Genomic DNA, 20,057 nt, shown 5'->3' with positions numbered 1-20,057 from the left:
AAAAAGAAAGAAAATGTGTTATACATAAAAGTCAGATTAAACTGAAAGGAAATAATAATTTTGAAACTTTTATTTTAATATTTATTTATCATGTAGTTGTAGATAATTGTATAATTTTATGTATACCTTTTATATGTTTAATGACTATTATATTTTGTTACTATTTTGTGATAAACCTATAACTAATCCTATTTAGGATATTATCTGATTTTAATTTGAATACTATACATTTCAAATATCATAAATGTATATTTTCACTATTTATTTTAGTACTGTGAACGCAGATTATTATGGAAAAAAAAAAGAATAATTAAGATCTTAAAATTGAAATACTTGTTAAATACCCGTAATTTTCGGGTCCGGATTTGAATTCGAGTATTTAAGATCTGAAAATGATATGAAACACCCAAACTCCATCAAACTTAGTCGATGTTTGTTATAAATATCTAAAATTTTACAAAATAACTTAAATTAAACTATTAATAATTAAAATAAAACATTTTTGAACTCGAAATTTTACATTTAAAGCTTATATTACTAAAAAATGTTACAAAATAATAAAAAATATTGTTAACAAAAAAATATTTCAACTAAATAATAAAATAATATATATAAAATACAAACAAAAAAATCATAGTTTCTAATATACATTTTTTTATGTCGAGTATATATCGATTTTTTCGGATCAGATCTATTCGAGTTGGTTTTTTGGGGGTCTGGATCTATCCGGATTGATTCCTTTCGGTTCTGTTTTGTTCGGATAAAAGAATTTTGGACCGAAAGATATTTGTAAATTTTCGGTTAGGTTTCGAATGGAATAGTTTTAGGTGATTCCTGTTAGGATTTGGGTTTTGGGATTGAGGTTAAAATGCCCGGGCCTAGTCACCTATGCCCATCCAAAACAAAAAGAAGGAACATCAATCAATCATTAAGCAAAGTTGGACTCTAATGGCAACACCGAATCAGGAAGCAATCGACACTTTCATTAGCATCACGGGGGCCTCAGAATCCGTCGCCGTTCAGAAGCTCCAGGTTTTTAGATGCTCTATGTGTTGTCTGCTTCATTGGAATTTCTCGAGTAGCCAAATTGAAAGTTCGTGAGACAGGATCATCGGCTATTGATCTCTGATTGATTTTCAGAATGTTAGGGTCATTGGATTGGATGATCTGATTGAGTTAGTAGTTTTCGCAGAGAGTTAAAGTTCAAAATTGATATGTGATTGAGTAGTATATCTAACTGATTGATATTGGAAAAGCAGGAGAATAGTGGTGATCTTAGTCAAGCTGTGAATGCATATTACAGCGAGGGATGTCAAAATTCGTATGCCATCCAATCCAATCCAATCTCACTATTTTTATCATCTTTTTCTTCTGAAAATTTATAATTTTCTTCTTTGTGCAGAGTACCAGTGAACATCCCTCTAGACGATGCAATGGAAATAGATCATGTGATTCCGGCTCCTCTAGTGAAACCTATAGAGGTTAGGGATAGCACTGGGCCATCGGTTATTATTAATGATGATGATGATGTTCCAACAAGAACAACTAGGCAAGTTATACCTGCACCCAATAATATTCAAGATTACAATGATATTGAACAAGAGATGATCCAAGCTGCCATTGAGGCCTCAAAAAAGGAGTCTGAGGTGGTAAGCTTTTCCAAAGAGAATGACCTGTATTTTTGTTTCTTTCTTGTGTTTATCTTGGCTTATCTTTTTTTTTTTTTTTTTTTTATATATAGGTGTTAAGTAATCCTTTGCCTATTGAGAGGCCGCCGTCTTCGTCTCACATGGGAGATGGTGATGACATAGCAAAAGCTGTCACAATGTCATTGAAGGTCTGTGGTCGTCTCGTTTTTTGCTTCATCTTCCCTTTGGATCTATTTTTTTTAACATAAGTGAGTGCAGTCAGGGGAGGAAGAAGTTTTGCGCAATCAAGGAGGGTTTAACGCCTCAACCTCGGAAACAGGAGCGTCTGAAACGGCTGCTGCTCAAGGACCTGATGATGACGATGATGATGATGAGGAACCTCTTGTTAGACACAGGCCAATACGTGTGGCATCTGGATCTCTGGCCCAACCTGATGCTGGTCGTTCCCGGAGCACGAGTCCTGAAGGAGATAATCAAGCGGACAATGGCAATAGAAATAGGTTTCCTTCTGAGGTATCAACAAAATCTGTTTCTGCTTCTTGCACAGGGACAAGACTAGTTAGTACACATGCATTACTTTTAGCGCTTAGAATCCTAGAGTAGCTAGTACTGATACTCTTATTTGTATATGCTTAAGTGGGGAGGCATTTCGTCTGAGGAACATGATGAAGCTGTCATGCTCGAGGCAGCCATGTTTGGTGGAATTCCCGAAACTGGATATAATCATCTTCCATTCTTACCTCCTCAGCAGAGGGCACCACCCTCACCTTCATTGACAGCTCAGAGGTTGATACGCGAACAGCAGGATGATGAGTATCTTGCATCCCTGCAAGCGGACCGAGATAGAGAACTACAATCCGTTAGAGATGCTGAGGCACGTCAGTTAGAGGAAGAAACTGCTAGACAGGCTTTTCTGGAGGAAGCTCAAAGAAAACACGAGGAGGAACAGGTACGTACCTCTTTCTAAGGCCTCGTTGAAACAAGTTCCTTGATTTTGGATTTTGACTGAAAACTATATAGACAAGATCAGCTAAACCAAATGCACATTAGTGAAGCCGGTTCTCTTGCTATTGAATGGTTATCGTATTTTCCTCTGAATGTTGTTGCATGCAGGAGCTAGACAGGCAACTAGATGCAAAAGAAGCTTCTCTACCTGAGGAACCACATGCAGACGAAGAGAATGCTATTACTCTTCTAGTCAGGATGCCAGACGGAACTAGACATGGCCGCCGATTCCTTAGATCCGACAAACTCCAAGTGAAAAAATAATCCAATTTTCACTTTGTTATTGCATTCACTCAAAAACCAGAGACCTAAATAACTGTCAATGGCACTGTTTTTATTTTTATTTTTTTGTTGCAGTCTCTGTTCGACTTCATAGACATAGCCAGAGTGGTGAAACCCAAGACTTACAGACTGGTAAAACATCTGCATCTTTATCAATAAAATCTCTCTTCATTACTAATGCGTAAAGATAGTGTAAAGCCAAATACGCTATGCTTGTCCGGGTGTTGTCCTTGGGTCTAAGTTTTGGTGTGGTGATGAAACAGGTGAGACCTTACCCTCGGCATGCGTTTGGGGATGGGGAAAGTGAGTCCACTCTGAACCATCTTGGTTTGAGCAGCAAACAAGAAGCATTGTTCCTTGAGCTCATCTGAGCACAAAATATATACTCCACCCTCCTCTTACATTCATCTTCTGTCTTTCATGTTATTTTTTCATCTTTCTTTCTATAAAAGAAAAACAAATTTGTTGGGTGTTATTATAAAGTATTCGTACAATCGTCGTTTTAGGCGTTTCATTTGTACATACGTTACATTGCCTGCAGAAAAAAAAAGTCAAAACTGAGAACATGCGTAAACAGATAAGAACAAGGGTGAGATAAACCAGGACAAGTGTTACATATTAAAATATCATCTCTATTTAACCCATTCTCTGTCTTCCTCAGCCATGCAACTTTGTTATAGTAACCAATCAATTTGATACAAACATGTTCAAAATTTTGAACTAGACAACAAGAATTGGTAACAAAATTTGTTATCAGAAATTAAACCCTAGTCTTTATACTCTCTCCAAGGAAAACCCTTTTCTTCAACTACTTGCAGCAAGCACACCATTCAAGTGATTAAGAAGGGACTTCGACTCTGATCTGATTTTAGGGTTACCGTTAGTGGCGAGGAATCGAAGAGAGCGCAAGGCATCTGTTTTGACGATAACCCGAGGAGTCAACGGCAAGCTTCGCATCATTCTGAGAACTTCGACGCATCGTATGGCTTCAGGAGAGACGACGTGAAACCCTTTGTCTCTTGCGATATGAGCGGCCCTTGTAGCGACGCTGATCAGTACTTCAAGGTCTTTACTTTTCACGGTTCTTCTTTTTCTGCTTCGTCTCTTGACATCTTTCGTAAGTTGAGGAGGAAGATCATCGGAAATAGCCATTGTTTCTTCAGAGACAATTTAAAAGATAGAAAGAGAGAGAATGCGGATTGGTGCGAGTGAGAGGAGTCTGAGATTGTTTATATAGACGATAAAGGTTTTACCAATTTCCTTTTTCTGTTCTGCTCAACGAAGACAAGTAGCTTGCGGAGCAAGTGTCGAAAAGCCCATTAAACTAACAATACTAGCCCATTTCTCACATGTCGTTTTGTGAAATCGCAGTCGGTGATGCGAGTAGTGCTTGTAACAGTGTTTCGAAACCAGACCCGGTTGAATCACCCAGAAAAAAATAGGTTTGATTTTGCGAAACCCAATATTTAAAAACCTAGAAAAACCCAAAACTTAATACCGGTTGAACCAATAAATAACTTTTATTTCTTTTTTTAAGTTTTTAATTATATTTTTAGATTATGTTTTATATTTTAAATTTCTAATTAAGAAATTAGGTGCTGATAAAAAAAGATTAGGTTTTCTCTTTTTAGTTTTATATTTGTCATTTTTAGATTTTGATGAAGATTTCACTATGCCACCTAAAGAAAATGAAGTGAATGATAGCAGAGAGAACCAAAATTAGTTGATGTGATTTGGTGTTAGTTTATTTTCGTTATTGACAATTTATTACAGTGATCTTTTACTTTTGGTTTATTTTGTATTTGAATTTTAATTTAGGGGAATTGCCACTAATACCACTTTCCTAATATCGCTTTTCAACTTTAGACTTTTCAATTTTATCATTAAAATTTTAATAGGTAAAAGACTATTGTACCCTAACTAATCAAAAGAAATGGAGAACCCATCATCGTCTCCAACCTGGCCAACACCTCCGTTTATGAGTCTGTCGCCGCCGAATTGAGCTCGATGCTCATCGAGAATCGTCAATTCGCCATTGTTATATCCACCTCCATAGATGTTCTCATCGGCTGCATCGTCATGCTCGTCTGGTGAAGATCCGATGGCTCCGGCAGCTCGTAACGTGTCGAGCAGCTTAAGCCTTTGGTGATCAAACCTTACGAGTTCGCCGCCGTATATTGACATCTTCGATTCGCCTCAGCTCATGTCTTCGCCTGCTCAGGTGAACTCATCCCTTCCAATTCCAATCCCTAGATGATGGATTCCTAGGCTATTTAATGGATCGTCAAGTATTAAGCCTTAACTTCGTTATGTTCTTGAGTTTGGAAGTTTAACGGTGATGTATTCAAAATTGACTTGAGCAAAACTATGATTTATTGAGTTTTATAGTTGACACATCAATTGATTCATTGTTTCATCATATCTGTTGGTTTGAAATTAGGTTGAAAGATCAATGGCGTATAACTAGCACATGCCAAGAACTCCTCCACCAGACTTACCATCTATGCTTCTTGACGGGAGAATTGTTTACATTCCGAATGTCTGTAAGTGATTCTTTGGACTGCGTAGACTTAAACTGGTGTTGTGGTGCTGATTGAAATTTTTTTGTGTTTTATTCAGCTGGTGCTGGTGGTTACCGAGATGGTTGTGGCAGAGCTAATGTATCTTCAGTGGCTGGATCCTAAGGAGCCTGTATACATTTACATCAACTCCACTGGGACTACTCGTGACGATGGCGAGACTGTTAGTTTTTGAACTCTTTGTGAATGATTTAAGATCTTTTTTCTCAGTATTTGTACTATTGGTGAATGAGGTTGACTGAGCAGGTTGGAATGGAATCATAAGGTTTTGCGATCTATGACTCTTTGATGCAACTTAAAAATGAGGTAACTTTAATCTTTAAACTGCTCGTGAAATGCAAGCATGTAAGTAAACAGACTTGAACAGTTTATTTTGTCTCCGAAGTGTTTTTGTGTGAGCTGGTTGATGGTTCTTACTTGTGCAGGGTGCATACAGTGTGTATGGGAGCAGCCAGGTCAAGTATGTCTGTTACTTTCAGCGGTCACAAAGGGTAAACGGTTCATGATGCCACATTCTAAAGGTATATGCGAGTGCATTCTGGATGACTGGATTGCTCACTCTTGATAATAAGAGATTCTCAAATGTTTGGAACGATATGTTGCAGCAATGATCCAGCAGCCTCGTGTGCCTTCTTCTGGGTTGATGCCTGCCAGTGATGTCCTGATTCGTGCCGAAGAGGTTTGTTACTCCCTCTGTGCACATTGTATTCTGGAAATCTAATTTCAACTGAGATATGTTCATGATGTGCTTATAAGTTCATCCCTATGCTTCTCACTTGAGCATTTGGCTAGGAATTTCAAACTTGACGTGAAGAAAAATTTAGTTTCAGTACATATCTCACGTTCATGGTCGCAATTGCAGTTTATAACAAACAGGGATATACTTGTGGGTAGGGGTGGGCACTTTACCCGAAATCCGAAGTGGCACCCGAATCCGATCCGGAAAACCCGAACCGAAATCCGAACCGAAGTAGCAAAATATCCGAACGGGTATTGAATTAGGAGAGATTGGATATCCGAACCCGAACGGGTAATATCCGAACCCGAATGGATATCCGAAGATAACCGAACATATGTATAATTAACCTTATATTTCTAGTTTACATCTTTTGTTTTATATAAAATATTTATATTGATACTACATATACTTTAAATTTATATGATACACATATAATTACATAAAAGATGATTTGATATTCACTTAAAATGCATGTCAAACTTTTTATTTCAGCAATTAACAAAAAGTTACATCCAAAATTTAAAAACAATAACCAAATTAATATCTTTTTAGTTTGAAAATGTTATGTTCAAATCCATTAACCATTCAATCTATTAAAAATAAAAAAATAGTTAAGTGAAAATTATATATTTAAATACAAGAAATTTGAAAAATGAAAATTTTTATTTTTTTTTCTTCAAAATCTAAATATCCGAACCCGATCCGAAATAACCGAAACCGAACTAAAAATACCCGAACCCGACCCGAAGTATAGAAATACCCGAACGGGTTCTACACCTCTATACCGAAATACCCGAAAATCCGAAATACCCGATCCGAACCCGAACGGATACCCAAACGCCCACCCCTACTTGTGGGACTACTATCAAAGCACATTGGGAACCTTTATAAGCTCTTATAAAATTTATTAATGGTTCATAAATGGTTTTATAAACCTTTAGAAATAGTTATATAAATATTTATATGGTTTTATAAACCTTTATATTTTTTTATAAACCCTATATAAACTCTTCAAAACCCATTAAAACCTTTTATAAACCCTTACAAATCTTATATAAACTTTTTATAAACTTATTTAAACCCTTATAAATTCTATATAAAAGCTTTATAAACACCTGTAAGTGATTTTGTAAACCCTTTTATAAATTCTTATAAATCATTATAAACATTTTAAACATTTTGTGATGACTTGAAAACAAAACTTATGGGAGCTATAAAGCAGTTTCAAGATGTTCTTACTGTGAGATCAGGTTATTTGAATTGCTTGTCAATGGTCTTCCAGGTTACAAAGCAGTTTCAAGATGTTCTTTACTTTGGCTTCTGTTTCACGTACTGCTGCTACTGCTACTCCACCTCCTTATGCTAACTCTTCTTCTTCTTCGCCAGCTACTTCCCTTCCACACAGTTCTTCTTCTGACTTTAGCGTTGATAACTTTGTTGTGGATAACAAGAACGCTCCCAGGTTTGTCCTCAGATGATATACCCTATCAATCCTAAAATAGATTAATTCATGCATTGCTAAACTTCTGAATGAGTTGCTATTTTCAGGTATGACGCGATGATATTTGAAGCTATCTCTGAGTTAGCGGATCCAAATGGATCTGATGTCGGTTTCATCTTCAGCTTCATCGAGGTTAGAGACAAGTTTCTCTTTGCGCTTCTTTTTTGCATTGATCAGAAGTCAGAACCTCATAAACTGATAAACAGTTTGGTAGAGACTTAATCATCTACATATAAGGGAGAGCTAGTTATGTTATTTTCACATTGTTATAGTTCTCTTGATTCTACTTTTAAGTTGGTTGCCACAACCTTTCCTAACGGAGCTTGTGGTTTATTTGTGGAAAGAGCAGCCAAGGCATGAAGTGCCGCCAACTTTTAGAATAGTCCTTAGCTCAAGACTGAGGAGGCTTGCAGCTCAGGGAAAACTTCCAAAGGTTAGCAACTCAAAACCTGTAAGTCTTTGAAGCACGCCTCCTCTCTTTCTTCTCTGTCACATGTTTCTTTTAAGACTTCTTGTTTCTTTCATGCCTTGTCTACATCTTCTAAAATATATCTTGTTGAACAGTTACTGAACTTCTACAAGCTACCAGATGGATCAGAAACAACAACTAGAACAACACCTGCCCCAACCCCAAAACCAAAGGAGACAAACATAAAACCAGCAATCATACATTAATCAACCCCCTTCGGTTTCATAAGAGATGATCGACGAAGCAGCAATAACCGGCGCATGTAAAGTTGTAGAGGCGGAGAATAAAATAAACGTTGCCAAAGCAGCAGTGGAAGAGTTGGAGAAAACGACTAAGCTTGCAGATGAAACCGAACTTTTGGTTATGCACTGGAACATGTGGCTTTGGAATATTTAGTAGTTATTGTATTCATATGCTTCTTTATGAAATAGTTTTTTTGGTGTGTAATCTAATATATTTTTAGGTTATGAACCAATCATTTTGATTATCAGAGATATAATAACGAGTATCCATTTACTTGAAAGTAGAACTAGAATTTTTTGTTTTCAAGTACAGAATAGCTGGGAATTGCACATATGTGAGGGATTTGGGTAATTTAAATTCAAAAGAAACCATAAAATGATTTATAAAGGTTTATAAATCATTTCTCAGGATTCATAAATCAATTTGTAAGGGTTTATAACTTTTTTTATAAAGATTTATAAATTAGCTATAAATATTTATAAATGCTTATAAATTATTTATAAAGGCTTATAAATTATTTATAAGAGTTTTAAATCATTTAAAATATTTTAATACTCAGCTATAAATGTTTATACATCATTTTTTAATGATTTATAAATCAATTATAAATATTTAAAATGAGTCTTATAAATATTTATAAGCCTTTAAAAAAATTCATGATGATCTAGTAAGTCTTATAAATCATTTACAAGTGCTCATTGATAATTTTATAAGCGTTTACAAATAATATTATAAGAGTTGATAAATTTTTATAATTAATTTATAAGAGTTTATAAATTAGTTATGAGAGTTTATAAATTATTTTATAAGGGTTTATAAATATTTATAAATCATTTATAAGAGCTTAGAATTCAGTTATAATAATTTATAAATAATTTTATAAAAGTTTATAAATTAGTTATAAATATTTAGAAAGGCTTATAAATCATAAATGAGTATAAAGGTTTATGAATGTTTATTAGGGTTTGTGAACCGGTTTATAAGGCTTATGAACTAATTTATAAAAGTTATATGTACTTATTTATAAGCGTTTATGAATTTATAATGGTTTTAAATCAATTTGTAAGTGTCCATAAACTGATTTATGAATTTTATAAATGTTTTTTGTGTGCTCAGATTGGCTTGCACTAATGCCAAAGAAACTAGAAAGTGCTTATGTGTTATCTTTTTAGAACAAAATAAAGAGGATTGTGTTTAAATGCATGGAAACATGCATTGAGATTTTCACAGATTTTTTCTCACATGGGATGATACAAAAGTATATGTTTTGCAAAGCTTTTCTGTGTGCATAGTCTTTCTGAGCGGTTTTAGAAACACCAACTTATAAGCCATTATAAATCAGTTTATAAATATATTTTTATAACTGATTTATAAACCCTTATAAATAAGTTAAAAATCATCTATAAATGATTTATAAATCTTCATAAATGATTCATAAACATTTATAAATTATTTATAATCTTTATATAGCCTTATAGAAAACTAAGTTCAAGTTTGTTATACATATCTTTATAGACTGATCTTATAAAGTCTTATAAATGAATTATACTTTAAAAGATATTTAGAAAGCCTTATAAATTGTTTTGATAACCAATTATAAATAGATTTATGAACCTAATAAATGGTTTTATAAATCCTTATATATGATCTATAAATTGTTTTATAAAATCTTATAAATGTCTTAATAAAAGATTTATAAACCGTTATATATAATCTATAAATTGTCTTATAAAAACTAATAAATTTATTTATAAACTCTTGTGTTACAGCGCCATGGTTTCTTTCCATCTTCATCAATATGCTTCCATGGGAAAGTGGTCAGGTTCCAAACTTGATCTTGCCAGATTTTTTATTGATCAGTTCTTTATTTTTTTCTAACGTTTCTTTTTGTTATAACAGTTCTCAGAGTGTGGGATGTGCTTCTGTTTGAAGGAAACCGTGTAATGCTTTTCAGAACAGCACTTGGAGTTTTATGGTACTCGGTTAAACCTCAGTCAGTGTCCATATTGATATATAATGTGATTAAGTCTTATGGAGTTACTAAACAAACCCAGTAAACACAGGTCCTACACTAATTGCAACCAAGGACGCTGGAGATGCGATTACTTTGCTTCAATCAATGACTGGCTCAACGTTTGATAGCAGCCAGCTAGTTTTCACGGCTTGCATGGGTTACCAAGATTTAAACGAAAGTAGATTGCAGGAACTAAGAAGCAAGCACAGGCCAGCTTTGATGGCTGCATTTGAGGAAAGACTAAAGGGGCTTCAAGCTTGGAGGGACTCGAAAGACCTCGCAACCAAATTATATAACTCTAAGCAAGACCCAAAATCAGTTCTTCAGATGACTTTCATCATCCAACCACCGTGGTGTATGCGGTATGCCATCACGAGGGTCTTTCTGAGTCTTCACACCAATCATCATAACCTATAAAATCGAGAAAAACACGAAGTTCCCTAAGCTGACACGCAAGACAACATCAGTCTCAAACCATTCCCGATCAGGTGTATTGTGAAAATGGTTAATCCCTACACAATAATGTCAATCATTAACTCCATAAGCTAAAAGGTTACAGTGACATAATACAAGTAAAAGAGAAAAAACTTACAAGGAAGCTTCTCCATGAGAGGAGCAGCAACCTCACGGAGAATCCATGATACGATTAAGGAAAGTGCGAAGAGACCACAGTAAGCAATCCTTGCAGAACGTCTGCTGATATTAGAAATTCGCCGGTTCTCGAGTCTGAGTCCAACAGCACCTCAATTTGCCGGTTCTCGAACCCAATGAGAGCAAACGAGGATCGATCTGAACCTTTAACCACACAAATATACTCTCTCAAAATAGATCTGCAGCCCAAGCGATCGAGAACGTTGCGAAAACAGAGTGAAGATCCGCAAGACAAAGTGATTCTCGTAAACAAAGTGAAGATCCGCAAGAAAAAAGATCGCGAGAGAGAGATGGTGGATCTCCGGTGAATCGGAGGCAGAGAGGAAGAAAAAAGATCGCGAGAGAGAGAGGAAGAAAAGAGGATCGTCAGAGAGAGATAAGGTTAGGGCTAATATGGTCTTTTGGTCATTAATGAAAAGTGTATTTATGAAAATGGCCTCCTTCTAAGTGTATATTTGAAAAGTGGTACTCAATAAAGTGTAAAAGTAAAATTCTCCCTTTAATTTATCATTCACTAGAAATTTAAATATTTATAAATTTTATGTCTTGTCTTTTTTAGATGTCATACCTCTTATATTGTTAGAGAAAATTTTAAATAATCTAAACTATTTTTTGATATTTTGTATGTCAAATGAAAATAAAAATATAAAAACTAAAGTTAAGTATTTTCAAATGTTTTTAAATATAAAATATATAAATATCCAAACTATTATTTTATGTTTTAAAACAAATTACAAAATATTAAACTTTAGTTTCTATATTTTTATTTACATAGCTGATATATTATTATATAATAAAACTAAATCATTTATTAATCTGCAGTTCATCCACGGTCGATCCAGTGACTCAGCAACCTAGTAAATCATCTGGTTCAGTGTCCGGATTGGGTTTAAAAATATTGCTTGTAACAGTGATTGCGTTTGCGGTTGCATTTACGATAGCAATTGCGCTGGAATGTTGTGTTGATGTACAGTATTTGTTTACCCCGCCGCTCCATTTTCCAATAACTCCATTCGTCATTTTTTTCTGCTTGTACTTTTCTTAGGTACTTTGTGCTTTCTTTTAAGTTTATGAAAAACAAACTTTCGTACATTCTTTTACACACTCTAATACACTATGCCTATGCTTTTACTTACTAGGCTTCTCTAGTTTAAGATAACTTATGGTTGGATTTAAATAATTTAATTTTTTTGTTTGGATGGTTCCACTTCAAATAAAATATGGCTTAGCTAGGATTGCTCGTCTATTTTATCGTGTATATTTTATAGTGCTTTGATTTTTGTTGGTTGTTTTAATCCGGTCTAGTTTTTCCAGATCATCTCAAGCTTTGAGTAATAGAATAGACTTTTGATGTTAAAAAAAATAAATATGGTTTTAGAAGATTTCATTTCAAATAAACTTTTATATTTGGCTTTAAACCATTATTTGAGAAGCATTGAAACATTTTAGCTATGATACTTGTCATCACTATAATGTTTCTCAAACCCTTTAGAGAAATACGTTGGTCTATCTGAACATGTACATTACAATTCTCATTAAACTAACCATAAAACTAATTAATATGTACAATTAATGTTTTCATTCTTTCCTTAAATAAAGGTACAAAATTACCTAATAGCTTCTTATATAATAATGAAGTGTTATTCCTCCTGTGAGAGTGCCACATCATTAAGTCGTTAACCCACAGCGCGACACGTGTTCCTTTTTTCTTAATTGGACCAGAACGAGTTGCTTGGGCTTATCGTGTTGGGGTGGATTAAGATTGGGCTGAGAAAAGTAACAAAAAACCTATCCCGAATGTCGACTGCTGGAGCTTTACCCTCCAACAATGGTTGTTTCAGATTACTAGGGTTCTTGTCGTCGTCTTCTTCTTTATATCTCCTTCTTCAACACTTTCTTCTTATAGATTCATAGGTTCATAGCATCATCTTCTTCTTTATGTAATTAGGGCAATAGACGGTGTAGATTCTGGAGGCAACCATTATGCGAAGCACTGAAGGAACGCCATTGACGACCTTCTTAACTCTTTATCCCCACTCCATCAATGATAACGCATTCAATGCATCTTGACTCTCACCAAATCGGTATATCTCCAGCTATAAAAAAGGTAAACTTTCATCCCGTAGAACTCATCCTCACAACTCCAAAACCACCAGAACCTTATTTTCAATAGAATGGCAAACTCATCTATCCTACCAGCTGATTTAATGTCTGGCCGTTGTACTTCCACCGCCGAAGTGCGACTGCTCTGGCTTTGGGAAGCTAGAAATTTGAAACGCTGTGGTGCTGCTCCTTGACGCTAAGGTTTGTCCAGTCTCTTTTCATCTCGACTCATGCTTTTGCTTTGATTTTCATTTCATACGGAGTGCGATTTATGTTATTTTTAATTCTTCATCTAGCTTTCAGTTACCATACACCTTCGCATATTTTGTGTTTTCAATTGGCTGTGTGGATCTTAGGATTTTTTTATAGGGGATGATGAGCATTTTATATAGATCTCTCTCGGTATATTTTGGCAGTGATCATCACTTATTGAGTGACGGTTTGGGTTCTTCTTTTCAAAATCGTAGAATGCATTGGGTTGAGTTTGTGTGGGCGGTGAACGCAAAGGAAAAAAATTTGTAGGAGAAACGTTGAATCATCTTACCATGGAGATCACATGGGCTTGTTGTGAGATCAAGATTGAACTGCAAGGACTTGTAGGAGTTCAAGTTTGCCGGTGATGGTGCCCCTACAATTACTCCCTCATATCTTGGCAGTAAATAAGGTATGACTGCAACCATTTCATATATGTATTCAGGGCATGGATTAATCTTAAGAAACAATTTGATCATGAAAATTTGTTTTTTTGGACATATGAGCAGGAATTTAGATGGAGGAAAGTTCCATGAGTTGATTTAATACACTACTTTACTGATCATACTGTCAGGAGCACACAGAACTAACTCATTGTTACTTTATGAACTTCAATAGGTTGTGCATGCCAACACTGAGGTATGGCTTCAGTCACTTTACTCAAATGTTGTGGGCTTTAGTTTTTTCCCACGACTTATGTTATGCTTGTTTAGGTTTCATCATCAGGGAAATCTATCAACGCTTTGAATTGAGAAACTAAATAGTTTCTCTGGAGCGAACCTAATGTCATTAGCATTGGTAGTTTCTACATGATTTGCTAGGGCAGTTTCTAACAATAAAAAATTATAAAAGAAGTGAAATAAGAGAGAATCTCTTCGTAAAGAAATTCTGACACCATCATGAGGTACTCTATTGACACATGTCAATTCTTTAATGATTGATTTTAGCTAAAACATAATTATGTAATCAATTTCATTTTTTATAATTTATGAGAGATTTGTGGAATCTCTCACCACTAATGATGCCCTAAACAAAAAAAATTAGATATCCTTTTATACATTTTGATTTGTTAGTGGCTTACATTAACTTTTGGGATTTACATTTAACTTTTTACTAAATTATAGAAATCTATCAATATTAAATTAGTTAACAACCTTTGGAAAGATACTCTCCAATAATCATGCTATTAGACTATCTTAAATCTATCTCTATTATAGAGATGGATTGGAGATGCTCGTAGATTGAGTATAACAGGCTTACTTTTGTTTAAAGTTGTTTTGGCTGTTTTTTCGTAGGTCTTTTAAAAAATTCTAGCTGTCTTGTACATTACACAAAAGAAACAAAAAAATTAATATGAAAGCTTTAATAGAAAAAAGAATAAGCTATTATTCTTTCTATAAACTAAGCAACTGCATGTAATCGTCACGAGCGTACTAAATGCTAACGTGCGTTCTTATTAGGCTCTAGTGCTTGCTTGTTTGATTATTACTTTTTATGAAGCGAACAAAAAAACTATGCATGCAAACAAATTGGAAGAGCATTACTACATATATATTAAATTAGCTTCGACATTACTAATATCAAATTTATAATACCACAGTTTGTCTTTTGGGATACCATAATTTTTAATAGTTTAGGAGTTTTCATCATTGATGTAATTAACTAATACAAAGGTTAGAGCAATCTAAAAGGTCAAAAATGTGGCCCTCGTTTAATAAGAAAATTTTGTGATGAAATCATTTAGTGATATTCAAGTGTCGTAAACAATAACCTTAATTCAGATGATCTGTCTTCCCGTAAAAGAAAGAAAAAAATGATCTGTCTCTCCGTGGCATGAAGGAAAGACAGAGAGCAAGAGAGAGAGAAAGAGAGTTGCGTTGATCATGTGCGTCATTGAACCCAGAGCCCTTGAAGTATGTATAAATAGAGAAGTAACTGATCCGTAAATACAAACCATTAGTAACAAATAAAAAACAATGTTGTCTCTACTCTCTATTGTCTTGACTTTTCTTTCTCTTATTATCATGCCTTGTCTCTTCGTCTCTTGGCGTCTACGTGTTCCCCTCTCCATTACAAATATCCGCAGATTCATCAAAACCACAGCTTCTCAATGCAACGATAAAGAAGAGAGGTAGGGTGCTTCTGCTAATCTTAGTTCATTGTACATGATAATATTAATAAAAATTAATAATATTCTTAATATTTTGCTAAAATAAATGGTATCTCCCAGTCAAATCTGATAAGTATTAACTAATCTCAGAAACTACAGCCTAGCTAGCCAAAAATGTCCGTCCTCAACCAACCTACAAAAACTATAGACTATATAGATAAAGTCATTTGGTGTATCTTGGGATGTTAACATGGATTCAACTTTAAAAAAAAAAGGTTAACCTAATCATATAGCAAAAAATTTAATCCCAAAACACTTAGTTTTTAGTTACAAAAAAAAACAGTTAGGTGATAATTGTTTCAGTAGTTTTTAGATTATAGTTTTTGGTTTTTAGATTTTTGGTTTTTGGTTTTTGGTTTTTATCTTTTGGTTTTTACTTTTTGGTTTTTAGAATTTGATTTTGGTTTTTGTTTTTGCAGTATTTTTTTATTTTTCAAAAATAATTAATGCGTTACTTTAAAATAATACAACAAAATAGAAATAAATATTTATATTTACAATTAAAATTATAAAAATATTGTGATAATTATTTTAAAATAAAATACAATAACATATTTTAATTATTATAGTTTTATAAAAAAATATATTATAATAAAATATTTATCAAAAAATTTATATAAATTGCAAAAATTAAAAATATTTAAAAGTTTGAAACTATTTAGAAATTTTTCTTATATAAATTATTTTTAATTTTATAAACTTAAATAGTAATAGTTTTTCTTAAATATTATAAATTATATAAAAAAAATACTTAAAATTTTGAAACTAATTATAAAATTTCTCATATAAATTATTTATATTTTCTTAAAATTGAATGGCTATTTTAATTTTTCATGACTAATAAAATATATTGTATTACTAAAACATATTATGTTTTTATAACTTTAGTTATTTTTAATGTGACTAGTAATTATTAAAATTATTCTATTATTTTATATAGAGAAATTAATAACTAAGCTTTAAAATTAATTAATATTATTTATAAACTATATAAATTTATTTTACAGATATTAAACACAAATAAATATCACATTATTGTTTAAATTATAGCTAATGTACCAAAAATTGTATGATTATTTATCTTTATGAAAATATTATTTATTAATTATTAATTAATTAAATGTTGTAGTTTATACCCAAAAAAATCAAAATTCGTTTTTCCTTTTAAAAGCTCACAAAAGTTGGTTTTTGGTTTTTCTTCACAAATTGGTTAAACTTTTCAAAAACTAGTTTCCCTACATTTTAGGGAATCTATTTATTAGAAATCTTGATTGGCAAATCAAATGGTTTCTACAAAACCAAAAACTAAAAACTAAAATTTGATTGGATGAAAAATGATTTTAGCAAAAACAAAAACCAAAAACTAAACTAAAAACCACAGACAATGGGCCGGACATAATTCATCTTTAAGAGGATTAAGTTTTTGCCCATGATTTTTCTTCATACAAATTATTCAAAATAAAACTGAAATTCAAAAATAAACTAAAACAAAGATTTCAAAAATATGTTTTTCTCCCAAAATAGCAAATCGATTTTCCCGTTAAAACAATAAATTTATGTTTCTCGCCAAAATCCGGTCCATATTGGATAAACCGTTTATTCAATGTATTCTAGTGCACAAGTTCATATTGCTAAATTAAAAAATTGACATTTTATACTTTTAAGTTTATAATTTTATAGATAACCGGGACTCATGGACTGATAATTAACTGATAGAAAAAACCTCTTCAAAATATTATAATTTTGTTTTGTATAGTAAACTCATATATATATATATATATATATATATATATATATATATAATATTTTTTTTGAGCAAAATATATATGTGTTGGATGTCAAGGAAAACGGTTTTTGCTCAATGTGTTGCTTTCTTTTGTTATTACTAATCTGTAGCGGTACAACCGGAGAGAAGGAGAAAGGAGGGAGAATGCCAAAGCATGTGGCGATCATATTGGACGGAAACAGACGTTGGGCAGAGAAACGAGGACTCGGGCCATCGCAAGGTCAAGAAGCCGGAGCGAGAACTGTTATGGAGAATGTTAAGGACTATTTCTCTATGGGGATTAACACTGTTTCACTCTTTGCTTTCTCCACAGAAAATTGGGGAAGACCCGGGGTAATTATAAAAATATGAGAGACGGATCATTTTGTCATATCATTTCAAGATTTTTCTTATATTTTCCATCTGTCTAATCCTTTTAGTAATCAATTCTTTGATCAGGATGAAGTTAAGTACATAATGGACATGTTTGAGAAAATCGTCAAGTCTGAGATGCCTAACTTGCGCAGGTACTGAACATGTTTTTATCCTTTTTAAGTGTTATAAGTTAATTTTTCCATTCTTCTTTTAGATATGGCGTCAAAGTCTCGGTCATCGGAAAACGGACGAATATTCCGGAGTCACTTCTACATTTGATAGGAGAAGCAGAAGAAGCTACAAAGAACAACAAAGAGAAGCAACTCATTGTGGCGTTAGACTATAGTGGAAAGTTCGATATTTTACAAGCATGCAAAAGTCTTGCTGAAAAGGCAAAAAACGGGCTGATCAATGTAGAGGACATCGACGAAAATCTGATGGACAAAGAGTTGATGACAAGCTGTAGTGAGTTCCCAAATCCTGACCTATTGATTAGAACAAGCGGAGAACAAAGGATTAGTAACTTCTACCTATGGCAATCAGCTTATACAGAGCTTTACTTTCCTAGTGTTCTATGGCCTGACTTCGGAGGAGCTGAGTATCTCGAGGCCTTAGATTGGTATCAGAAGAGGCAGAGGCGATTCGGTCTAAGGGTTTAAACTTTCAGTTTTTTTTAATGTATTATTAATAAATGGTTTAACTACTCAAAACTGTATGCGTTTGTTTTCACGTTTACTAGTTCAAGATGCTACTTCAGTTGTTATTGTTTCTAATACACATCATTGTAAGTTTATAATTTTAAAATGTTATTGTGTGAATAATATCGTATTAACCCACGTAGGTAAATGCATCAATTTTATGTTTGTTTACTCAAAAACATCCATCATGCAGGTTTGCATACATGGACAAGCACTAACACAAACAAAGTACTAGGTAGATCACTACATTGCGCTTTGAACCGTCGATATATAAACATAATAATTAATATTATCTTTAATTATTGGGAAGTTAACTTAATCATCCTACAAATTAGGTGAAATGACCAAAACCATGTAAAACTTTTTTTATTACTACCAATTTCTAAATATCCATTGTGCCATTTTATTATGTCATGACAAAAAACGTAATTACAAGAATGCTATTACTTTTTAAAGCCACGTCGAAAAAATCGGGTGTCACGTACGAAATCGCTAACGTGTATTAATGAACTCAGCCGTAAAACACAACGACGATATTGACGAATGAGTTACAGTTACATTGCAGCTGATTTATAAAACTCGGCTGACTTATGAGATATGGACTGACTTCCATGCATAAATCAGCCACACATGATGGTTGATTTACAGAAATGAGGCTGATTTATGAGATAACGGCTGACTTACGAACATTTGTTACGGATGAATTATACATCGGCTGGCTGAGTCTTAGATAAGACATAGATGAGTTGTGTTTCTCCGACTGATTTAGTGACATTGGATGGCTGAGTTATTTAATGTACGGCTGACTTATTGGAGGTAGTTATGGCTGGTTTTTCGTATTTTCAGCTGTAATGAGCTGGATTAACTGTAAACTCAGCTTAATTACGGTTGATATATTAGTGCAAGATTAATTACTAGAATAACATTCATTTGACAGCTGAGTTATTTGACGACACGGCTGACTTAATGTTTTACAGCCTTGTCTCTGCTGATTTATTAACGAAATATTAGTTACTGATATAGTATTCACGTTGCGACTGACATACATTTGTAGTTATGGATGATTTATTAAGGCTGAGTTTTAAGTTCGTTTTGTGGCTGCCTTGCCGATTTTCCATGGCATCAGCTCCTATTTTCCATGTCATCATCATTTATTTTCAAGTCATTATTAATGTTACGACAGTCAAATTAGGGTTTATGTTAAAGACGCCATGTCTTGTTCTTCTTCTTCTTCATCTATCTTCTTAAACCCTTGTTCTTTTGTCTAATATTTATCCGAGATCATATGGATCCGGTTAATATTGTTTCCGGTAATTGGATCAAGACAAACAGATATGTATTCAACGCCGACGGTAGAGGGTGTAGAGTTATGCATATAGATGAGGAAGCAACACAGGAGGAGCTTGCGGAGTTGGTACTCGATGATTACGGATTGAAGGATTCAACCCATCATATTCGGTTGACCTACATGTTCTCGAATAAAGCTTTGAAAACAATGGCACACGATACCCCACCAGTTTATGTCTCCATTACTCGACAACTGAATGGTGTTTTTAAGCCTA

At 33.5% G+C, this 20,057-nt stretch overlaps 3 protein-coding genes and 2 pseudogenes across 6 annotated transcripts; 4 read left to right on the top strand and 1 right to left on the bottom strand.

Annotated features, from left to right (window-relative positions):
• The first annotated feature begins 831 nt into the window (after window positions 1–831).
• On the top strand, window positions 832–3,497 carry LOC125575651 (plant UBX domain-containing protein 8-like). 4 transcript variants are annotated; one of them, XM_048756815.1, is made up of 9 exons: window positions 832–1,032; window positions 1,260–1,321; window positions 1,403–1,637; window positions 1,742–1,837; window positions 1,908–2,162; window positions 2,287–2,598; window positions 2,763–2,906; window positions 3,012–3,068; window positions 3,200–3,497. In XM_048756815.1, the coding sequence occupies exons 1-9, from the start codon at window positions 889–891 to the stop codon at window positions 3,305–3,307; spliced, it is 1,413 nt and encodes a 470-aa protein (XP_048612772.1). In that variant the 5' UTR covers window positions 832–888; the 3' UTR covers window positions 3,308–3,497. The 4 variants fall into 4 exon arrangements, with proteins under 4 accessions (XP_048612772.1, XP_048612767.1, XP_048612761.1 ...); XM_048756810.1 differs by having other exon boundaries at window positions 1,403–1,646; XM_048756804.1 differs by having other exon boundaries at window positions 833–1,032; window positions 1,403–1,649.
• Window positions 3,498–3,619: 122 nt separating this feature from the next.
• On the bottom strand, window positions 3,620–4,108 carry LOC106434381. Its single transcript, XM_013875241.3, has one exon. It carries the CDS (start codon window positions 4,086–4,088, stop codon window positions 3,741–3,743), a length of 348 nt encoding a protein of 115 aa, XP_013730695.2. The 5' UTR covers window positions 4,089–4,108; the 3' UTR covers window positions 3,620–3,740.
• An 835-nt stretch (window positions 4,109–4,943) lies between these two features.
• LOC125584344 lies at window positions 4,944–7,155 on the top strand (annotated as a pseudogene).
• Window positions 7,156–7,555: 400 nt separating this feature from the next.
• LOC125584343 lies at window positions 7,556–8,730 on the top strand (annotated as a pseudogene).
• Window positions 8,731–14,874: 6,144 nt separating this feature from the next.
• LOC125586919 (dehydrodolichyl diphosphate synthase 5-like) lies at window positions 14,875–18,557 on the top strand. The gene is made up of 4 exons (XM_048756801.1): window positions 14,875–15,618; window positions 17,554–17,776; window positions 17,882–17,949; window positions 18,012–18,557. Exons 1-4 carry the CDS (start codon window positions 15,464–15,466, stop codon window positions 18,454–18,456), a joined length of 891 nt encoding a protein of 296 aa, XP_048612758.1. The 5' UTR covers window positions 14,875–15,463; the 3' UTR covers window positions 18,457–18,557.
• The last annotated feature ends 1,500 nt before the right edge of the window (window positions 18,558–20,057 follow it).

Source organism: Brassica napus, chromosome A2 (assembly GCF_020379485.1).
Source record: "Brassica napus cultivar Da-Ae chromosome A2, Da-Ae, whole genome shotgun sequence".
NCBI lineage: Eukaryota > Viridiplantae > Streptophyta > Magnoliopsida > Brassicales > Brassicaceae > Brassica > Brassica napus.
The sequence above is the reverse complement of the archived record's forward strand: the minus strand, read 5'-3'. Positions and strand labels throughout refer to the sequence as shown.